This window comes from Miniopterus schreibersii (assembly GCF_964146895.1).
Source record: "Miniopterus schreibersii genome assembly, chromosome: 15".
Classification (NCBI taxonomy): domain Eukaryota; kingdom Metazoa; phylum Chordata; class Mammalia; order Chiroptera; family Miniopteridae; genus Miniopterus; species Miniopterus schreibersii.
In genome coordinates, this window is record NC_138115.1 from 16,986,817 (window position 1) to 17,005,180 (window position 18,364).

Consider the following 18,364-nt stretch of genomic DNA (forward strand, 5'->3'; position numbering starts at 1 on the left):
AACTTAAATGTAAAACTATAAACCTTTTAGGAAAAAAACACAGGAGAAGATTTTGGAACTAGGGGTCAGCAAATTTCTTAGTCTTGACACCTAAAGCATGACCCATAAAAGGAAAATTTGATAAATTGGACCATTTCAACATTAAAATTTTTTGCTTTGGGGAAAGACCTTATTAATTAGATGAAAAAGACAAGCTACAGACAGGGAGAAAATACTTTGAAATCACATATCCAACAAAGGACTAGTGTATGTATATAGTTGGTTTTTTTTTAATCCTCACCTGAGGATATGTTTTTATCGATTTAGAGAGAGAAACCGCAATTGATTGCCTCCTGTATGCACCTTGACTGGAAATTGAACCCACAACCTTTCAGTGTATGCCCAGCCAATGTAACTCAGCAGTTGAGCATCTACCTAGGATCCAAGAGATCAAGGTTCGATTCCCGGTCAGGGCACATGCCCAGGTTGCGGGCTCTCCCCCAGTTGGGGGTGTGTAGTAGGCAGCTGATCATTGACAATGCTCTCATCATTGATGTTTCTCTCTCTCTCTCTCCCCCTCTCCCTTCCTCTCTCTGAAATCAATAAAGATAAATTTAATTAATAAATTAATTAATTTAATTAAATAAAAATAGATCCTCAGGTGAGGATTTAAACAAAGGAATGCAGACAAACTAGATTGCTCTTACATTGCCAGTAGGAGTATAAAATAGCACAACCACTCTAGAAAACAGTTTAATAATTTCTTACTAAACATGCAACTGCTGTCACTCAATATCTGTACTTTTGGGCATTTAACCCAAAGAAATGAAAACTTAGGTTCACACAAAAACCTCTTCAGAAACATTCCTAACAGCTTTTTTCATGATAGCCCAAAACTGGAAGCATTCCAGATGTCCTTCAACAGATAAATGGTTAAACAACCTGGTACATCTGTACCATGAAATACTACTCAGCAAAACAAAAAGGGAATGAATTATTGATGTAAGCAACAACTTGGATGAATAGCAAGGGAATTATGTTGAGTCAGAAAAGTCAATATCTAAAAATTGTATACTATATGATTCCTTTTATATAGCTTTCTTGAAATGACAACATTGTAGGAATAGAGAACAGATTAGTGTTTGCCAGCAGTTAGAGATGGGCTAGGGGGACCACGGGAGGTGGGTGAGGCTATAAAAGGGCATGAGGGATACTTGTGTCCACGGAAATGTTCTGTATCTTGACTATATCAATATCAGCCTGACTGTGATATTATATTATAGTTTTACAAAATGTTAAAATTGGAGGAAACAAAGGGCACACAGGATCTCTGTTTATTTTGTACAATGCATGTGAAGCTGCAATTATTTCAAAATTAAAAGTTCAGTTTTTTAAAGAAAGCATAATGATACCTGCCCTTCCTGTGCCAGGGAGTGGTTGGAAGTGTGAAAGGCAGCACAGCCTGGGACAAGCTGTGTCATAGTGGGTGCACCTGGTAGCAATACACATGGTAGCCATAAGTTACATCTACCCATATGTTAATTTTGATGTATATATTCAGCACTTCTGTTCTGCCTTGTCCAAAAAAAGTTTATACAATAATTTTTATGTATTGTTATCTTAATAAATTTTATTTATTTATTCACCAAATATTTTTTGTTGGCTTTTTAGTGCTGATCATATTGGGGATAAAAAAGATGGGAAAAGAAGTGTGATGGACAGTTGATCATAGGATGGATCTGGACCTGGTATTTGTTTTTAAAGCTTTGTTTTTGCTCTGACATAATCTATATTTTAAATTTCAAAGACAAAGGTTCTAGTGTTTAATTAGCTGGTAAACTTGGTTTTCAATAATTAAGACCCTTTTCTCAATTTGGAATGCATCTTACAGTCAATGTCGATTCTTAGTTTAATTGATAACATTTTTTTTCTTGATAATACATAAAATAATGGTTCATTTTATACTTAATGGCATTTTAATATTTAAAACCAACTATTTTAATTGGTTTTAGAGAAAGAGGAAGCGGGAAAGAAAGAGAAAGAGAAACATCGATTTGTAGTTCCACTTATTTATGTATTCATTGGTTGAGTCTTATATGTGCTCTGACCAGGGATCAAACTCGAAACCTTGGTGTATCAGAACTATACTCTAACCAATTGAGCTGCCTGGCAAGTTTTGCAGTTTTCATCTGAATATTTTACCTATTCTAATTCTATTAATATTTGTATTAAACATTTTGGGGGAAAGGCATTTTTTCCTTTAGAGGAACCTTTAGCAATTTGAGGGTCTGATGATAAAATCTGTGGCGTGTCATGGTAATACTGTATTACTTACATATATGTTGAAACCTCATTTCCCCTTATCATTTTTTCTTTGTTTTTCAGTGTCAATATATAGTATTTGGTTTTATGACAAGAATGACTGTCACCGCATAGCCAAACTCATGTCCGAGTAAGTATATAACTCTATATCCTTATTTATTAATGACATATGAGGTGAAAAGTTACTTTTCTTCCTACTTCTCTTTGTTACTGGAGTGTACTAACTCATGTCTTTTCCTCCTGATTTCCTGTTTATTGTCAAAAAATTGGAAAAGGCAGAAAAGCCTAAAGAAATCTATAGTCATTTATAATCCTACTATTGCTACTATGCCTAGTATGTATTAGCCTGTTAGTCTGTTTCCGTTAGGTCTTTTTCTTTATGTGAATGAGGTTGATGTAGTTGATTGTTTCTTACAAAAATAGCATCATACTGTGTGTACATCCTACTTTTCATGTCAACAGCATTTTTCCAGAGCATTAAATAGCCCTCTGTGGTGTTCTAATGACTGCATTGTATCCAGTCCTGCAGATAGATTATAATTTAACCAGAGCCTTTCTGTTAAACATGTGATTAATGCTGTCAAACTGCTTGGCTTCAGAAGATATCATGTACATGCAGTGCACAGCCGAATCACCATATCTGATTTAGGTTCTATCCAGGTTTCCACTATAACAAGTGCTCCTGTGTTCAATAGCCAGTAGAGAACTCCTGCACACATCCATATATATATATTTTTTATTTTTTGGTGGCCTTCACCGGGAATTGAACCCGTGACCCGTTGGTCCTCGGCCGACACTAACCACTGAGCCAAACCGGCCAGGGCTATGTTTACCTTTTTAAGTAAACTTATTTTTGACACAGATTCTGAATTTCTAGGTTGCCAATCAATGAATTGTGTTCCAAGAGATGTTTTTGTAAGTCAGAATCTTGGAATTTGGAAAACAGTTTTCATTGAGTTAATCTTCTAAAGGGTGGTTCATTGTTCTTTCTCAAACTAGCCACACTTTCTCTAGAGAATCTTTTCCCTAAAAAAGATAATACAAAGCCACTTATTTGATGACTACTTTTTTGTAGTTTTGAAAGTAACAGCAAAGGCAGCTTACTTAGAAGATGCAGATTTGTTGATTCTTAGTTATCCTGAAATCCAGAATATTTTTTTAATATCTAAACTTTGGAATATAGTAATACAGTTGACCCTTAAACAACACAGAGTTGAACTCCATGAGTCCACTTATACGTGAATTATTTTCAATAAATACAATATTAAAAGTGTATTTTCCTTACAATTTTTTTAAAATAACATTTTCTTTTATATGCTAATCAACTTATTTATGTTATCTGTAAGGCTTCCAGTCCACAGTAGGCTATTATTGGTAGTTAAGTTTGGGGGAAGTCAAAGCTAATAGATTTCAGCCGTGCAGGGAATCCATGCCCCCTTACCCTCACGTTGTTGAAGGGTTAACTGTATGTACATTTTCTCCTGTACATTGAGAGCTTTTGGGACCTGAGTGAGAGAATCTGCCTTTTTTAGCTCTAACAGCTATTCACAGAAAACCATTTTGAGCTTTTTTCCCTCTAGCAGGGCAAGTAGTACCCCTAAAGTAAAACTTCAGAAGGTAAATGAAGCTGAAGACTAAAGGCCTATCTGAAAATAATTGTATTGAACCTAATAATAAAACAAGGAAGTAGAAACAGGAAGCAGAGAGGGAAAAGAGCAGTCAGGGCTCTTTCACAGAATGCCCCCAAAAAGAGATTTGCTTAAGCTTTCAGCTTGTTTTACTTGAAGCGGAGAGGTATTGGAACTGTTGATAGTGAGTTTTCAAGTGCCTGGCCTGCTTATGGCTGAAGATAAATGGCATTCTGGACACCAAAGATAAAAAAGACTATTTTATCTTTCTTTCTTCTAACTTTGCCTGTATACAGCCTCTATTTGCTACATAATTCAAAATGTCACGTCTGCTAACCAGAAATACAAGTAAAATTCTTTTTGGCATATTATGTGTCTAAATAAATATGCCTTTCAGTGCCTATTCTATTAAATTTAGATCTTCCCATCACTGTTTTGACAGCTGGAATATAATAAAAATTCTCCAAGTAAAAAATTGATTTATTCCAAAAGATATTTATAAAAACTGAGAAGCTGTTTAGGGAGAGCAAGCAAATTCCTAGACCTGTACTGTATCTAAATTTGGAAATTCTCTTTGGTCAGTGGCAAAGTTGAAAATCCACTAAACTTGAAAAATGTTGACCCTTCTAAAGAGGAAATCCAATCTGCCAGAAACTTTAACAGTGAAACTTGTTTCAGTGTTTGCCTACATTGACTATAAAATTTGGAAAACTCATGGAAGTCAGCTTTATTCCTGGTCTTACAGATAGTCTTAGGGGCATAGTTGAGGATTTGAGAGGAAGGGAAAGAAACAAGGTCCCTTTTCATTTTCCACAGTGAGTTGTTCAACCCTACAGATTTCCTTCATCTTGGTGGTATTGTCCATTTCAGATTACTTTACCATTTAGTTTGACTGATTTTGAGATTCTTCAAAAAAGAGAGATAATTTTCTTCCATAGAGCAGGGTAAACTTCTAATTACTAAACACTTGCTCTTATAGTCCTGCAATGACCCTTTGAAGCCCCAAGGTACCTTACCTCATCCTTAGCTCTGAATGCTACGTATACCGAATTTTTACTTTTTATCCTTGACCCTCTCATGTATGTAGGGCCTCTGACTTTCTCATGTGTGCAGAGTTCCCACATATATGTATGTAATTAAATTTGATGATTTTCTGTTGTTACTCTGTCTCATGTCTATTTGATTATTAGAGCCAAAGAACCTTGAGGGTAGAGGAAAGTTTCAGTATAATATGAACTGGCTGTGGCAGACAAGGAGGAAACCTACCAAGTCCCCTTTGTTTAAAGTCTTTGTGACCCATTGTCTCTAGAGAGCCCAACAAATACTCGTTTACTAAACATTAATTCTGTCATCTCCTGATGAATTGCCTCACTTCCCCTTGGAGTCCCAGACCCTTACCTTGTTCTTAGCCCAGAATAACATATATGCCCATTTTGCCTACTACCTTTAGAATTTTTCATGCTTCTGTGAATTCTTTATGCATATGCATGAAATCTCATTTCCCCTGTTAATCTGAGTTGATGTAAGAAACGTCCAAACCTGTGAAGAATTTCTATAAGAGTTTATTTGAACCAGACTGACAATATATGCCAGGGAGCAAGATCTCAAGTGCTCCCCATAGAGTTTTAATGAACCTATTTCTAACAACTCTAGAATGGAATTCTGTATTTTTTCCCTCACAGTGAAATACATTAGTTGGCAATGCTGTGATAAAATGGTGAATTGGCCATCAGGTATTCTGGGGTGAGGTAACCAAGCCTCTGTGTTTTGTATTGTGAGGACATTGCTATCGTGATGTTTTTACTGTATGCTTGGAAGATGAACACCAGAAGAGTTCTTGGCTCAGATTGTGTCTAAGCAGGTGTTTCTAAAACCTGGTTCTCGTCTTCTAGGGTGGTAGAAGAGGAGACACGACGCTCCCAGCTAGCTGCTCGGGATAAGCAGAGTCCCAGCCAGGCCAACGGTTGCAGTGACCACAGGCCCATCGACATCCTAGAGATGCTGAGCCGAGCCAAGGATGAGTATGAGCGGGTGAGACTCTGCATGCCTATGGGGAGGACCGACGGGGAGGCGGCCTGCAGGGGCTCCTGGACTCGGGACGTCACCTCCAAGGCCAGCAGAAATAATTAATTCAAAAAGAAACCGTGTCTTTTAAGTTTCAAGCCTAAAAGATAAGAAATTTGCTTACCTTAGAGTCTTTGACTTGGCATGAAAATTGAGAATGTTTTTTTTCTATTCCTGTAAAATTACTCTGTGAGAAAGTGGATTTGGAATACAGAAGTTAGCCTGCGACTGGTAGTTCTGGAAAGCTCCATGCCTCGTCCTCCCCCGCAGCCTCTGCTAGGTCTTAGGAACTTACTTATATTTACAGTCTGTTATTGGTAGTAAGTGTACAACCTTCATTAAGCATCATTTGGAATCTTACCCAAATGCTTTTCTGGAATTCATTTTCTTTCTGTTTTGTATTTTAGTTTAAAAGTTAACTGATAACATTTTCTCCCCAAAGTTGAGGCCGTGGGCACTCAGTGATTATTCAGCACATATCTATGAGCTGTCTGTGGTATGCCAAGCAGTGGACATAAGTGTCACCGTACTCTGTACTAGCATTGAGTTAAGCACTTTCTCTCATTTCTTGTTCAGTCCTCACCAAAAGATCAGGGAACAAGGTGTCAGAAGCACACTAAAAACCATATTTCCCAAACAGTTCTATCTCACACTGCCTCTGGGTGTTAACAGGCGCTCCTTGAGAAAAGGTTCCAGTTTGTCCAGGGAGTTAAAAAACATTGTTAGCATGGCTCCTCTTCCCCCATCCTCTTAGGGCTCTAAGTGCTCAATACCCTGAGAGGTCCCCGCAGTAAACAAAACAGTGACACCAGTTCCCAGATTGATGTGACTGTAGGACCATTTTTCACATACTCCCCTTTAAGAATCTAGAGTTCATGGAACAAACTTTTGAACAGTGCTCTAGAAGGTAGTTTCCACCCTAAACTACAAAAACCACCTACATTCAAGCACCAAAGGAAGTCCCACTTCCTGGGTAGAGAAATATACGTTAGCCCGTGAGAAGTTTCAAGTTGTACCACATTCCTCAGTGTCTCATAGGGTATTAGGAGGAGCCTATGGATCTGTGAAAATTAATATAGGAGAAGCAGACTTCTCTGTAATGAATTTGTTGATTCTTAGGAAACCGGACGAGAATAAATTTCAAGAGCCATTTTCTGAACTTTTAAGTTACCTTATATTCCCCACATTTCCTTTCATATCCTCAGTAAGGTCTGGGTTATCTACATAGATGCCTAGATGCCTTGTTCTGTTTTTATAAAGGGCTTTTTGTGTTCCAATACAGGTAATTAATAAGTCCAGGCTCTGTCACCGGTTCCTGGTGGTGACTAGATCAGGGTGCCACGTGGACAGAGAGTGAAGGTGCTGCACACGAGAGCAGGCACTCCAGGAGGTGGCCAGGCTACTCCTCAAGCTGAGGAGTGAAGAGCCACAAAATGAAAGAAAGAACCAAACCTTGTTTTTGTGCACAAAGCTGTAAAGGAACTCCAGGTCAAGTGGAGAAACCAAAAATCAGACATGATTTCTAGTTAATGCACATTGCAAAAATGAGAATGTGGGAGAACAGTAATTACTATTGTAAGAAAATTCTTCCACTGTATGGAGGAAATAAAATGTTGCCTATAGTTAGATTAAAACTAAATCTTTGGGAATTTTGTTAAACCTTTGATATTTACTTTATAATATGTTCTATTTTTGAAAACGCTCCGCAAATAGAGCTTCCATAAATGACAGTTTTGTTTCTTGTCTGCACTTGGCCTGTCATCTAATCAAATGGAGTTAGTGTTAGCAGTGACCCATGAATTCATGTCTTTTAGGGCTAGGATAGGTTTTCCCCAGCTGCCATATGATTCCAGATGGCCCCTTTCTTTATCTTTAGGGAGAGATTTGGGAGTTTGACAGAGTCAAGGGCAGGGGAGCAAGCCAGGCCTCAGTGATGGGATTTAATCCCAATTCTAAATCTCCTCTGTCCAGTGTATATAACACAGTGAATGAAATTCCAGACTTTTAGTGAGGTATTTATAATAGAGAATGTTTGAACATAAGAACTCTTTATAATAAACATTTTCTTCCCAAGTTTTCTATTTTTAATGTAAAGAAAGATAGCTGAAACCATGGTCCTTTACAGTGGTCCATTCTGAGTTGCTCCTAGCCTGGATTTGTAATCCTGGTTTTTGGCAGAGGTTGTTTATTTGTTTATTTTGTTTTAATTTAACTGCAAATTTTCTTTTAAACCCAGACTTTTTTGTTCTTAAAAAAATAGGAGCACCATTATTTTTCTTTTTATGTAAACCGTACATATGGATTATAGAAACTGTGATATTTAAAAATTGTAATAAAAGAAAAAATTATAATTCCACCACCTAGAAATAATCAGGGCCAATGCCGATATGTATCCTTCCAGAAATATATATAAATATGTCCCAATGTGTGTGGTTTATTTGTGTACACTAGTTTATTAACTTTTGTAACCTGTTTTTCCCCCCCTAAAGAACAATATATTTTTATGACAGTAACTACATAGGGAGTCCTTGTGAGATTTCACTTGGTAGAATGAAAACTTCTTTTAAAAAAAGAGTTGTGGCCCAGCCAGCATGGCTCAGTGATTGAGCATTGACCTATGTTCAAGAGATCTCTGTTGGATTTCCAGTCAGGACACATGCCCTGATTGTGGACTCGATCCAGAGTAGGGGGCGTGGAGGAGGGAACCAATCAATGACTCTCATCATTGATGTTTCTATCTCCTCTCTCTGAAATCACTAAAGACATGTTTTTAAAAAAACATTGTGGCCATGACTGGTGTGGCTCAGTAGTTAGAGCTTCGGCCAGCACAGTGAAGGGTCTCAGTTCCATTCTGGTGAAGGGCATGTACCTGGCTTGCATGTTCACTCCCAGTGCTGCCACCCCCCCCCCCCATTGGGGCACGTTTGGGAGGCAGCTAGTAGCAACCAGTAGACCTCTCTCTCTCTCTCTCTCTGCCTTATATGAGCAACACCCTAGATTTTTCTGATTATTAAGAATTCAGAATATATCCTTGTAGCTAAGTATTCATGTACAGCATTTTATTTCAAGATAAGTTACTTGAGATGGAATTGGTAGATCAAAGGATTTTGACATTTTAAAGATTTTTATCAAATTTTGTGAAATTTCCCTCCAGAAAGTTTGTGATTATCCGTTTCCCCCAGTCCTTACAAACACTGGAAACTGTCATTAACAAAAGACTGAGAATAAACCTTCTAAGAATGGCCATGCACACCTACAAGAAAATATTTGAAGTTCTGGCGACCTTTTTAAATTCAGCCCATCTCCTAGCTCATGTTGAGTTTCTAGTAATGCAGACTCAAATGTCCTCAAAACCAAGTAGGCCACCAGTAGTGCCTGCATGGACTGGGGTGGATCTGACATCAGGAGCCTGTCATTATGTCACAGAGTCAGTTGGAGCTCACCTCCAGGCAGTTGCTGCCAAATTATCCAGCTTCTCTCTGAAAATGACAGGCTAGGATTTTTATGTAAAAACTTCCAGTTCCAAAAATGTTCCAGAATATTTTATACCACTGTTTTAAGAACTTGTTATGAACAGTGTTTTGAGTTTATGTTTTCTCCAATGTAGTTCAATTCCACACATTTTGCATAGTGTATTGATACAGGTTGAAGGTGATGTTGCACAAAAAAATGTGTTGGAAGATATTTCATAGGCTTTCAGACTACTTCACCTCTGTTTAAATGGGTAACACTGAATTAATATAATATTTATGTTAACTATAAAATTAAAATATAAAAATTTAAAAATAAATAAATGGGTAACACTGCATAAATGGTGTTCTGAAATAATGTAAGGGTAAAGGCATTTGAATAGAAAAATGCATATCATTCATTCATTTAACATTCGAGTATCTACTCCTGTGCTAAGTACATATAGTATGGTATCAGGAAAAATTAATCTGTCTCTGGACTGTGAAGTTTAAGGCTTTTTTCTATTGTGAATGTTCTGAACTGTGTTTTTGGTGTTCGTTTTGACCTAGATAATGCTCACCAGATGCAGGATCAGATAACCCAAATAGAACTTAAGTTTCTAAAGATTTGTAATTTCATCTCCATCTCTTCTTTTAGGCTTCTCTTTAAGAACAAAAATATTTCACTTTTAGTGTTATATACAAGTTAACAGGAATTTTATAACATTTTACGACTTTTGTCATCTGTAATTGTGATGTGTGGAAACCTAAAAATTTGTTTAATTTTTAAGAGTATATGATGATTTCAGCAAATGATTGGAAATAATTGGCCACCCATTTGCAAAAAAAAAAAAAAAAGACCTCTAACCTAAATGTAACACCTCTAACAAAAATCAACTCAAAATGGATTGTAGATCTAAATATATAACATAAAAGTATAAAAATTTAGAGGAAAGATATATTTACTGTGTAATCCAGGTACCACTCCTATGTATTTACTCTAGAGAAATGAAGTTTTTGTCTACACAAAAAACCTGTGAATGTTCATAGAAACTGCATTCGTAACCACCCAGAGCTGGGTAAGCAGACTGCAGTGCTGTCATGCGTGGAATACAGCTCAGCAGCAGAAAGGAGTGAGCATTACCACCGTACAGCAGCCCGCGTGAATCTTCAGGGGCGTTCTACTAAGAGAAAAGCCAGCATTCCGTTTTTCACAACATTCTCAGAAAGACAAAACTAGAGTGACAGAGAACATCACTGGTTTCTAAGAGTGCAGGAAGGGCATGACTACAGTGGGACAGCACAAGGGAGTTTTTGGGGTGATAGAGCTATTTTGTATGCTGATTATGGTGATAGATACACAGATAGAACTGTATACCCCAAGAAGCTTAATTTTACCATATATTAAAAATAAAACAAAAAAAGACCTTTTTCTTCTTTTCTTTTTATTGTACCTATATGAGAAGATGGATGTTAGCTGAGCCTGCTGTGGTAGTCATTTCACAGTACATGTAAATCAGGCCATCATGCTGTACGCCTTAAACTTACACAGTGATGTATGTCAGTTCTCAATAAAATTGGCGGGAAATTTTTTAATGGAAAAGAATATGTAATAAAGCAGTACCATTGGTTTTTCTTAAAAGGGTTATAAAAATAACAATCATTACTAACATTATGGTCTAAAATGAAGTGCTCAACTTGCTAGAAATTTTATTATATAAGTTATATGAGGATCCAAAGCAAAACATTTAGATTTTTTTTTTGCTTGTTTTTTAAAATAGCAATTCTGATCATCTCAATTGCTATTGTATGAGCCAAATAATAGCAAACTTTTTCACTTGATATACTTTTCCTTTTAATTTAAGAATCAAATGGGTGACTCAAATATCTCTAGCCCTGGGCTACAGCCAAGTACTCAGCTCTCCAATCTGGGAAGCACCGAGACTCTAGAAGAGACGCCATCCGGGCCACAAGATAAGGTTTGTATAGCTAAAGCCCTAGCTTTGTCCAAGATAACAAAACACAGAGTAACATTTTGTCAGGGTTTTAATGCAGTACAAGTTATCTGTCAAGGTACGTATGGGGGTAACGTAGTGGTATCCACTCATGTCATTTCCCCTGGTTCATGTAACTTTCATCTGGATTTTGTAGTAGCCTCTGTCTGGTTTCCAGCTTTTGCCCTTGTCACTCCCTTACCTATTCTTAACCCAGCTGCCAGAGCAATCCTGACAAAACAAGTTAGATCATGTCATTCCTCTGCTTAAAACTCTCCAGCGATATCCCATCTCACTCAAAAGCCAAGGTTGTGGCGGTGGCCCACGGGGCCCTACTTGATCTGGCCCAGTACCCTGGTCTCATCTCTCTGCCTTGCTCACTTGGCCCCAGCCTCGCTGGCTCTCCTGCCTTTCCACAAATGTGCCAGACTTGCTCCTGTCTCGGGACAGGCCTTTGTCCTTGTTCCCTTGGCCTGGGATACTTTCCTCCTGTGTATGGCTTGCCCCCTTTCTTCCTTCAGGTCTCAAGTGTCCTCTGTATAGGTGAGGCCTTCTCTGACCTCTCTATTTTAAATAACAGTTCTTCCCTACCCTTGTCCTGCTGTGCTATTTATTTTCCCCCTAAGAATACCGCACTAACATGGTTGTGGTTTTCGTATTTATTCATTGTGTCTCCTCCCCACCAAAACCTAAGCTCCATGGGGCAGGCAGTTTATTCTGCCTTGTTCAGCATCTGTTCTTATTTAGCATCTAGCATTGTAAATATTTGTTGACTGAGTCTTCTTTTTAACTGATGGCTTGATAAATGAACAGATACCAAATAAAACCCATACTTTTTAATTAAACTTTTTATTTTGAGGTAATTTTAGATTCACATGCAGTCATAAGAATACAGAAAGATTCCATGTAGCCTTTACCCATGTCCCCATTGATAACAGCTTGCAGAGTATAGCACAATGTCATAACTAAGTCATCGACACAATCTACAGTCCAGTTCATATTTCCTCAGTTTGAATTGCATTCATTTATGTGTATAGCGTGTACGTATTTAGTTCTAATTTTATCTCTGGTATAGCTTTGTGTATCCATCACCAGAAGCATCCTTTGTGTTGCCCTTTTATTATCACACTAACTTCCCTGTCATACCCTTTCTGCCTTCCCCCCTCCTCTTATCCCTAACAGCCACTAATCTGTCTCCAGTCCTATAATGTTGTCATTTTAGGAATGTTATATAAATGGTATCATACAGTTTACCCATTAAAGGACGTTTGGGGCTGTTATGAATAAAGTTTCTATGAGTATTTATGTGTAGGTTTTTGTACATAAATTTTTTAAAATTTATTGGGGCTAAATTGGTTAATGAGGTCATATAGGTTTCAAATGTGCATTTTTATGATACATGATCTGTATCTTACATTGCGTGCGCACCACCTAAAGTTAGATGCTCTTCCATCAACATGTATTTGGCCCCCCTTTACCCTTTACCTCTTCCCTCTGGTAGCCGCCATACTGTTGTCTGTATCGGTGAGTTTCAGTTTTATATCCCACATATGAGTGAAATCATACGATTCTTAGCTTTTTCTGACTGACTTATTTCACTTAGCATAATATTCTCAAGGCCCATCCATGTTGTCGAAAATGGCAGGATTTCGTCTTTCTGTTTCTTTGAGGAAAATGCCCAGGAGTGCAGATATTGGGTCACTTGGTAATGGCATGCTTTAGTTTAATTAACTGCCATGTGGTTTGCCAGAGAGTCTATACCATATTACATTCCCATCAGCAATGTCTCCATATTGTTTTTAGGTATTTAAATGATCATTTAAACCAGATTTTGTATATTACATTTCTATGCTCCCTTTTTACTGTATTTGTATTTAGGATCCTGAAGGTCAAAAATATATATTAAAAGTGGTGCTATGTAAAATTTAATTTTTTGAAAACATATGTTGAGAGAGGGAGGGAAAGAAGGAGCAGGGTCCATTATTCCTTTTGGTCTGGTTTATCAGCCATGAGTGTTCAGTGGGCCAGTTGCTTCCCTTTCCTTTCTGAATCTTGGGTTAAGGATTCTTGCATTGTCTACCAGTTACTGTGAGACCCAAATGAAGAACTGGAACCCAAAAAATTCCTAAAGGTCCATAAAGCACTGTTCATCGAAAGATGAGTGTGACAAGCCATAGGTGCTCAGCCCTATAACAGAGGCACCAGTGACGGATCTGTGGACATGTGGAATTCAGGGGTGGGCTCTCAAGAATTGTACCCCCTAATGCGAACAGTGCTGATGCTGCTATTCCATCTTTTCTCACATTCATTTAAAATTCCATTTTATAGGCCAAAGTGACAACATTTTGTAAAATACTGAGTTCTGAATATTGTCAGAAACCATGTGATTCACTAAAATTAGCTAAAGTCTATAATCAGCCCCTGCAGAGATAATACATTTCTTTAGTAACACTGCCATCTAGTGCTTAGGAGCAGATAACGCTCTCAAGCCTTTATAGTATTAAATTCCATTTGCTCATAATTCATTTATTATGAATTCCCTTGGGACTGTTTCCCTAGTTGGTTTTGTTTTATTTTTATAATTAAGAATAATGCATCATTCTTGTGTCCTCAGTTTACTTACCAGGTAAGAATCCAACATGGATACAACAGAGCCAGACAAATAGGGAATTCTCTAAACAGTCAGAGCTGTGGAGTGAGGAAGGAACAGTGTAAAGCGTCATACAGTATGTTAGAATTTTGTTACGCACCATATACACTGTTGTTCACTGAATTCCATCTCCCCAGGGGAATGGTCAGACTAACTAACACTCGATTTTAGTGAGGCATTATAAAACTCAGAATCCAGACCTGAGGCATATTCAGACATGAGGGAAGAGTAGAATTTCACCTTTCTATGGATGATGGAAGATGACTCCATGAATGAATAAGCTCAGCTGCTAGAGGGATGTAGCTGAGTTTTTTGTCACACAGTCCTCTCTGGCGCAGGCACTGTAGAGCTGGTGGGAGCTCGTGTGGAGACGTGCGCTCTGCTCACTCAGTTCAGCCTCTGTGACTGCCTCGCCAGTTACAGATTTCCAAAAGTTGGTGCATTATGACCTCTATCCACCTCTTAGTTATTCAAGCTTTAGCTGCACCTCTGTTTTCCAGAGGTTAATGCCACATTCAGTTGATTGGGTATCCTATAGTCTGCTTAATTATGTGGTAGTGTAATGTTAAGAATGTGGACTATGTTAGAACTAGACTGGTCTGGTTGTGTTGTTGTACTTGGGCATCATCTATAAAATGGCAATAATATTAGTGCTGCCCTCACTGTAACAGAGTGATGCACCTGCAGTGTGCAGCCCAGGGCCTCCCATAGAGTGAGTTTCCTGCCTATGATAACTCTTTTGCCATCACAACTTCATTTAGTGCTTCTTATGGGAGGTACCTCTGAAACCCTAATGCTTTACCACACACCCTGCTCCAGAGAAAGTGTTAGAATCTGTGTTTGGCCTGGCAGAAGTTGTAGTGAGGCAGCACTGAGAAATCTGGAAACTTTATTTTGCAGTCCAGGTTCAAGGTTCTACCATAGAATTTCATTTTTTAATACAAAGTAGATTTTAACCATTAGAAATACCTATTTTTAAGTGTAAGTGTAGAAATATTCCAGATGTAAGTGCAGGTTATTTTAGTTGTTCAAAAGTTGATTGGTATTCTACTAGGCAGGTAAAAATTGCTTCCTGGATCGTGACATTCTTGAAGCCTAAGGTATATTTCATGGTGAGGCTTCTCCATGTCCTATTTGTTCCTTTTATAACATAAAAATAGTATTCTTCACTGGGAAAGACTTAAGTTTCTGCAAAATAGCCCCAATATAGTCTGTGTTTTTCAAAGTAGTTATATCTAAATGTTGGTTTCTCTCCATTATATATATAAATTTGTATACACATATAACAGAATGTAGTGGTGAAGACCTACATAATTTTCATTAATGAATAAAAATCAGTGTAGTTTACCAGCACTTTTTTTGCCAAGCATCTTGATCATTTTGTTTTAAACATAGTGTGTATAAAAAGGAATTAACCCAACTCAAAAATGAGCAAAGGACTTGAATAAACATTTCTCCTAATAAGATATACAATGGCCAACAAGTATTGGCAAGAATATGGAGAAGTTCAAACCCTCTTGCATTGTAGTAATGTAAAATAGTACAGCAGCTATGGAAAACCATTTGGCAGTTATTCAAAAAGTTATGTGTAGAATGATCCAGCAATTCTGTTGCTGGGCATATACTCAAAAGAATTGAAAACAAGGTAAAACTGGTACTTTTACACTAATGTTCATAGCAGCATTTTTCACTGTAGCCAAAGGTAGAAATAACTCAAGTGTCAGTCAACGAGATGTGGTGTATGCAGACAGTGGAATATTATTCAGCCTTAAAAAGGAATGAAATCCTGGCCCGTACTACAACATGGATGAACCTTGAAACCATGCTAAGTGAAATAAGCTAGTCATAAAAGGACATACTGTATGAGGTACCTAGAGTGCGCAAATTCATAGAAACAGTAGAGTTGAGGTTATTAAGGGCTGTAGGCGGGGTGGTGGGGGGAGGAGAAAAATTGGGAGTTATTATTTAATGGGTACAGAGTTTCTGTTTGGGTAGATGAAAAGGTTCTAGAAATAGATGGTAGTAGTCATACAACATTGTGAATGTACTGAACGCCACTGAATCTTCACTTAAATGTGGTTAAAATGGTAACTTTTGTTATGTATATTTTATCATAATTCTTAGAAACTGGAGTGGGAGAGATTATCTCTGCTCATCAATAGACATTTATGATGCCAGGGATCCCAAAGGGAATCAATCACAGTGGTCAACTTAGGAGATGGAACCTCTGCCCCATGTGAGAGTTATTTATTGTGAGTTAAATTAAATGAATTTGAAACGTTACCAGTGAGTTTTAGACAAACAGCTGTGTCTTTACTCCTTGCATCGGGAATGACAGGGTGTCTCATAATAATAGCACAGTCTTGATATCCTTCAGGTGGTATTGTTGTTATTTTGCATTATGGGGGTATGATATTCCAGAGGATTTGATGAATTTTTAATACCCCAACATATTATTTGATGTTCCTTAAAACATATCCCAACACAGACTAATGATTGATATTAAGACTGCATGATATTCACATGATGATGATAGCCAACTCCATTTACTGGATGCTTGTTGGGCCCCAGACATTATACTGAGAACTTAATTTTTACAATGGCTCTATGAGGTGTTTATTACAATCGCCCCCATTTTTCAGGTGAGGGAACTAAATAGAAAGATGATATAATTTTCCTACTTAAAAGCTGGGAATTAAACCTAGATATCTGATTCCAGACCATAAGTTCTACAGTTTTTTCAGAAGTAAAAATGTGAGGAAATTAAACCATATAAAATCTTGTGCATGTTTTCACATCCAGGTTACAAGTAGATGTCAGTGCTGCCTCACATTTGAAGTGGAATCTGAATCGGGAGGATTCCTTAAGGTACTAGGAAGCGCGGCGATAAGCTAGTCTTACTGGCCTCACTGCACGTTAGTAGTGGGGCCTAAACTTGCCATTGGAGGATTCCTTCACTTAAACCTCTCGTCACATTAATATGTTGCAATGACTGATATGTTAGCTTTTAAATATTAATAGAATACTCTTTATTGAACATTTGCTAAGGTGAGATTGTTTGGTATGAAATGATGGTCTTACCACTGGGGGAGGCTTCAGCCCTTCCTCAACAACAGTTGCTTCACTGCCGTCATCCCCAGATCCGCTCTGCCCCTCACCCAGCAGCCGATGCTGTCCTCGCCACCACTCCCTTCACTTGCTGTCCCTCGTGTAAACTGCCCTCAGCACTGGCCTCCTCCTCCTCCTCTTGTCTCTCCGTGACAGAGGGGACCCCAACCCTCTCCCCTTAGAGCCTGCAGCCAGTAAGCTCCCTCCCCCCTCTCTTCCCGCACCCACCCATCACTGCAGTGCCCCTGGCACCTGGCCAACTCAGTCATTATTTGTCAAATGGATGAAACAAACATTTGCCTGGGAGAAACTGAGTTCATTTTTTTTTGTAGAAATATGATCATATCATAGAACTATCATGATTATATTTCACATGCAATGTACCTAAGGGCCTTTATAGACTTACTGAGGCCCTGAAAATCATGTTTCAGCTAATTATTTTTGCATATAAACATGGCTAAACAACTAAGTAGTCCACACACTTCAGAAATAAAACCATAGGTTGAGGCTGCTTTGTGTTTTCAAAGTACTTAGGTTTGTCTCCCACTAGAACATAAGCTCTGTCAGAGCAGGACTTTTTGTTAGTCCTTGCTGTGTCCCTTGGGCCCAGGTCAGAGCAGGACCTGGTACCCTGTGAGTACTCAGAAAATAAAGGTTAAAAGAATAGGCAACACTGTGTGGAGGTGCAAGATGCTCAGTAGTGGAAAGCATGAATACTTCTCCTTTAAATCCATGCGGTGGTGTCAGTAAGCCAGGTCAGTCATACATATGTAAATTTAACATTTTCAGGCTTGAAGGCTTTGGCTTTTCTTAAAGATTCTGTGATTTGGGAGTAGGATGAGAAATGGCTTGCTATTTTGTTTAAATGGTTACATTTATTTTCTGGTATTTGAGACCCAGTCCTCGAGGTGCAATGCCTAGCTTTGTATCAAGAACAGTGAAAATAAAGGTAGGATTACATGATCAGCATTTGGTCCCTCTGTCCTCCTGAGTGTTATTTCCCTACATGTGTTACTGACATGGGGCAATAGGCATGATTAACTTTGTGATAAGGTAATTGTCCATTCCCCTGATATCAGTCATTTGCCCAGAAAAAGTGAATTCTGACACTGTTATCTGGAGTCTCTAAAATTTGAATTTGAATTTTTTTTTTTTTGAGAGACATCGATT

At 38.0% G+C, this 18,364-nt stretch overlaps 1 protein-coding gene across 3 annotated transcripts in view; it reads left to right on the forward strand.

Moving 5' to 3' along the window:
- The window catches only part of DCP1A (decapping mRNA 1A), a 50,598-nt gene that overhangs the window by 23,256 nt on the left and 8,978 nt on the right, over positions 1-18,364 (forward strand). Inside the window, exons 1-5 of one of the 3 annotated variants that reach the window (XM_081159092.1) lie at positions 1,651-1,727; positions 2,365-2,431; positions 5,822-5,960; positions 11,308-11,421; positions 16,889-16,954. In XM_081159092.1, coding sequence (XP_081015218.1) covers positions 2,424-2,431; positions 5,822-5,960; positions 11,308-11,421; positions 16,889-16,954 — 327 coding nt within the window. In that variant the 5' untranslated portion in view covers positions 1,651-1,727; positions 2,365-2,423. Of the gene's footprint in view, positions 1-1,650; positions 1,728-2,364; positions 2,432-5,821; positions 5,961-11,307; positions 11,422-16,888; positions 16,955-18,364 lie in introns of those variants that run through there. The other 2 variants (XM_081159091.1, XM_081159090.1) reach the window with 2 other exon arrangements.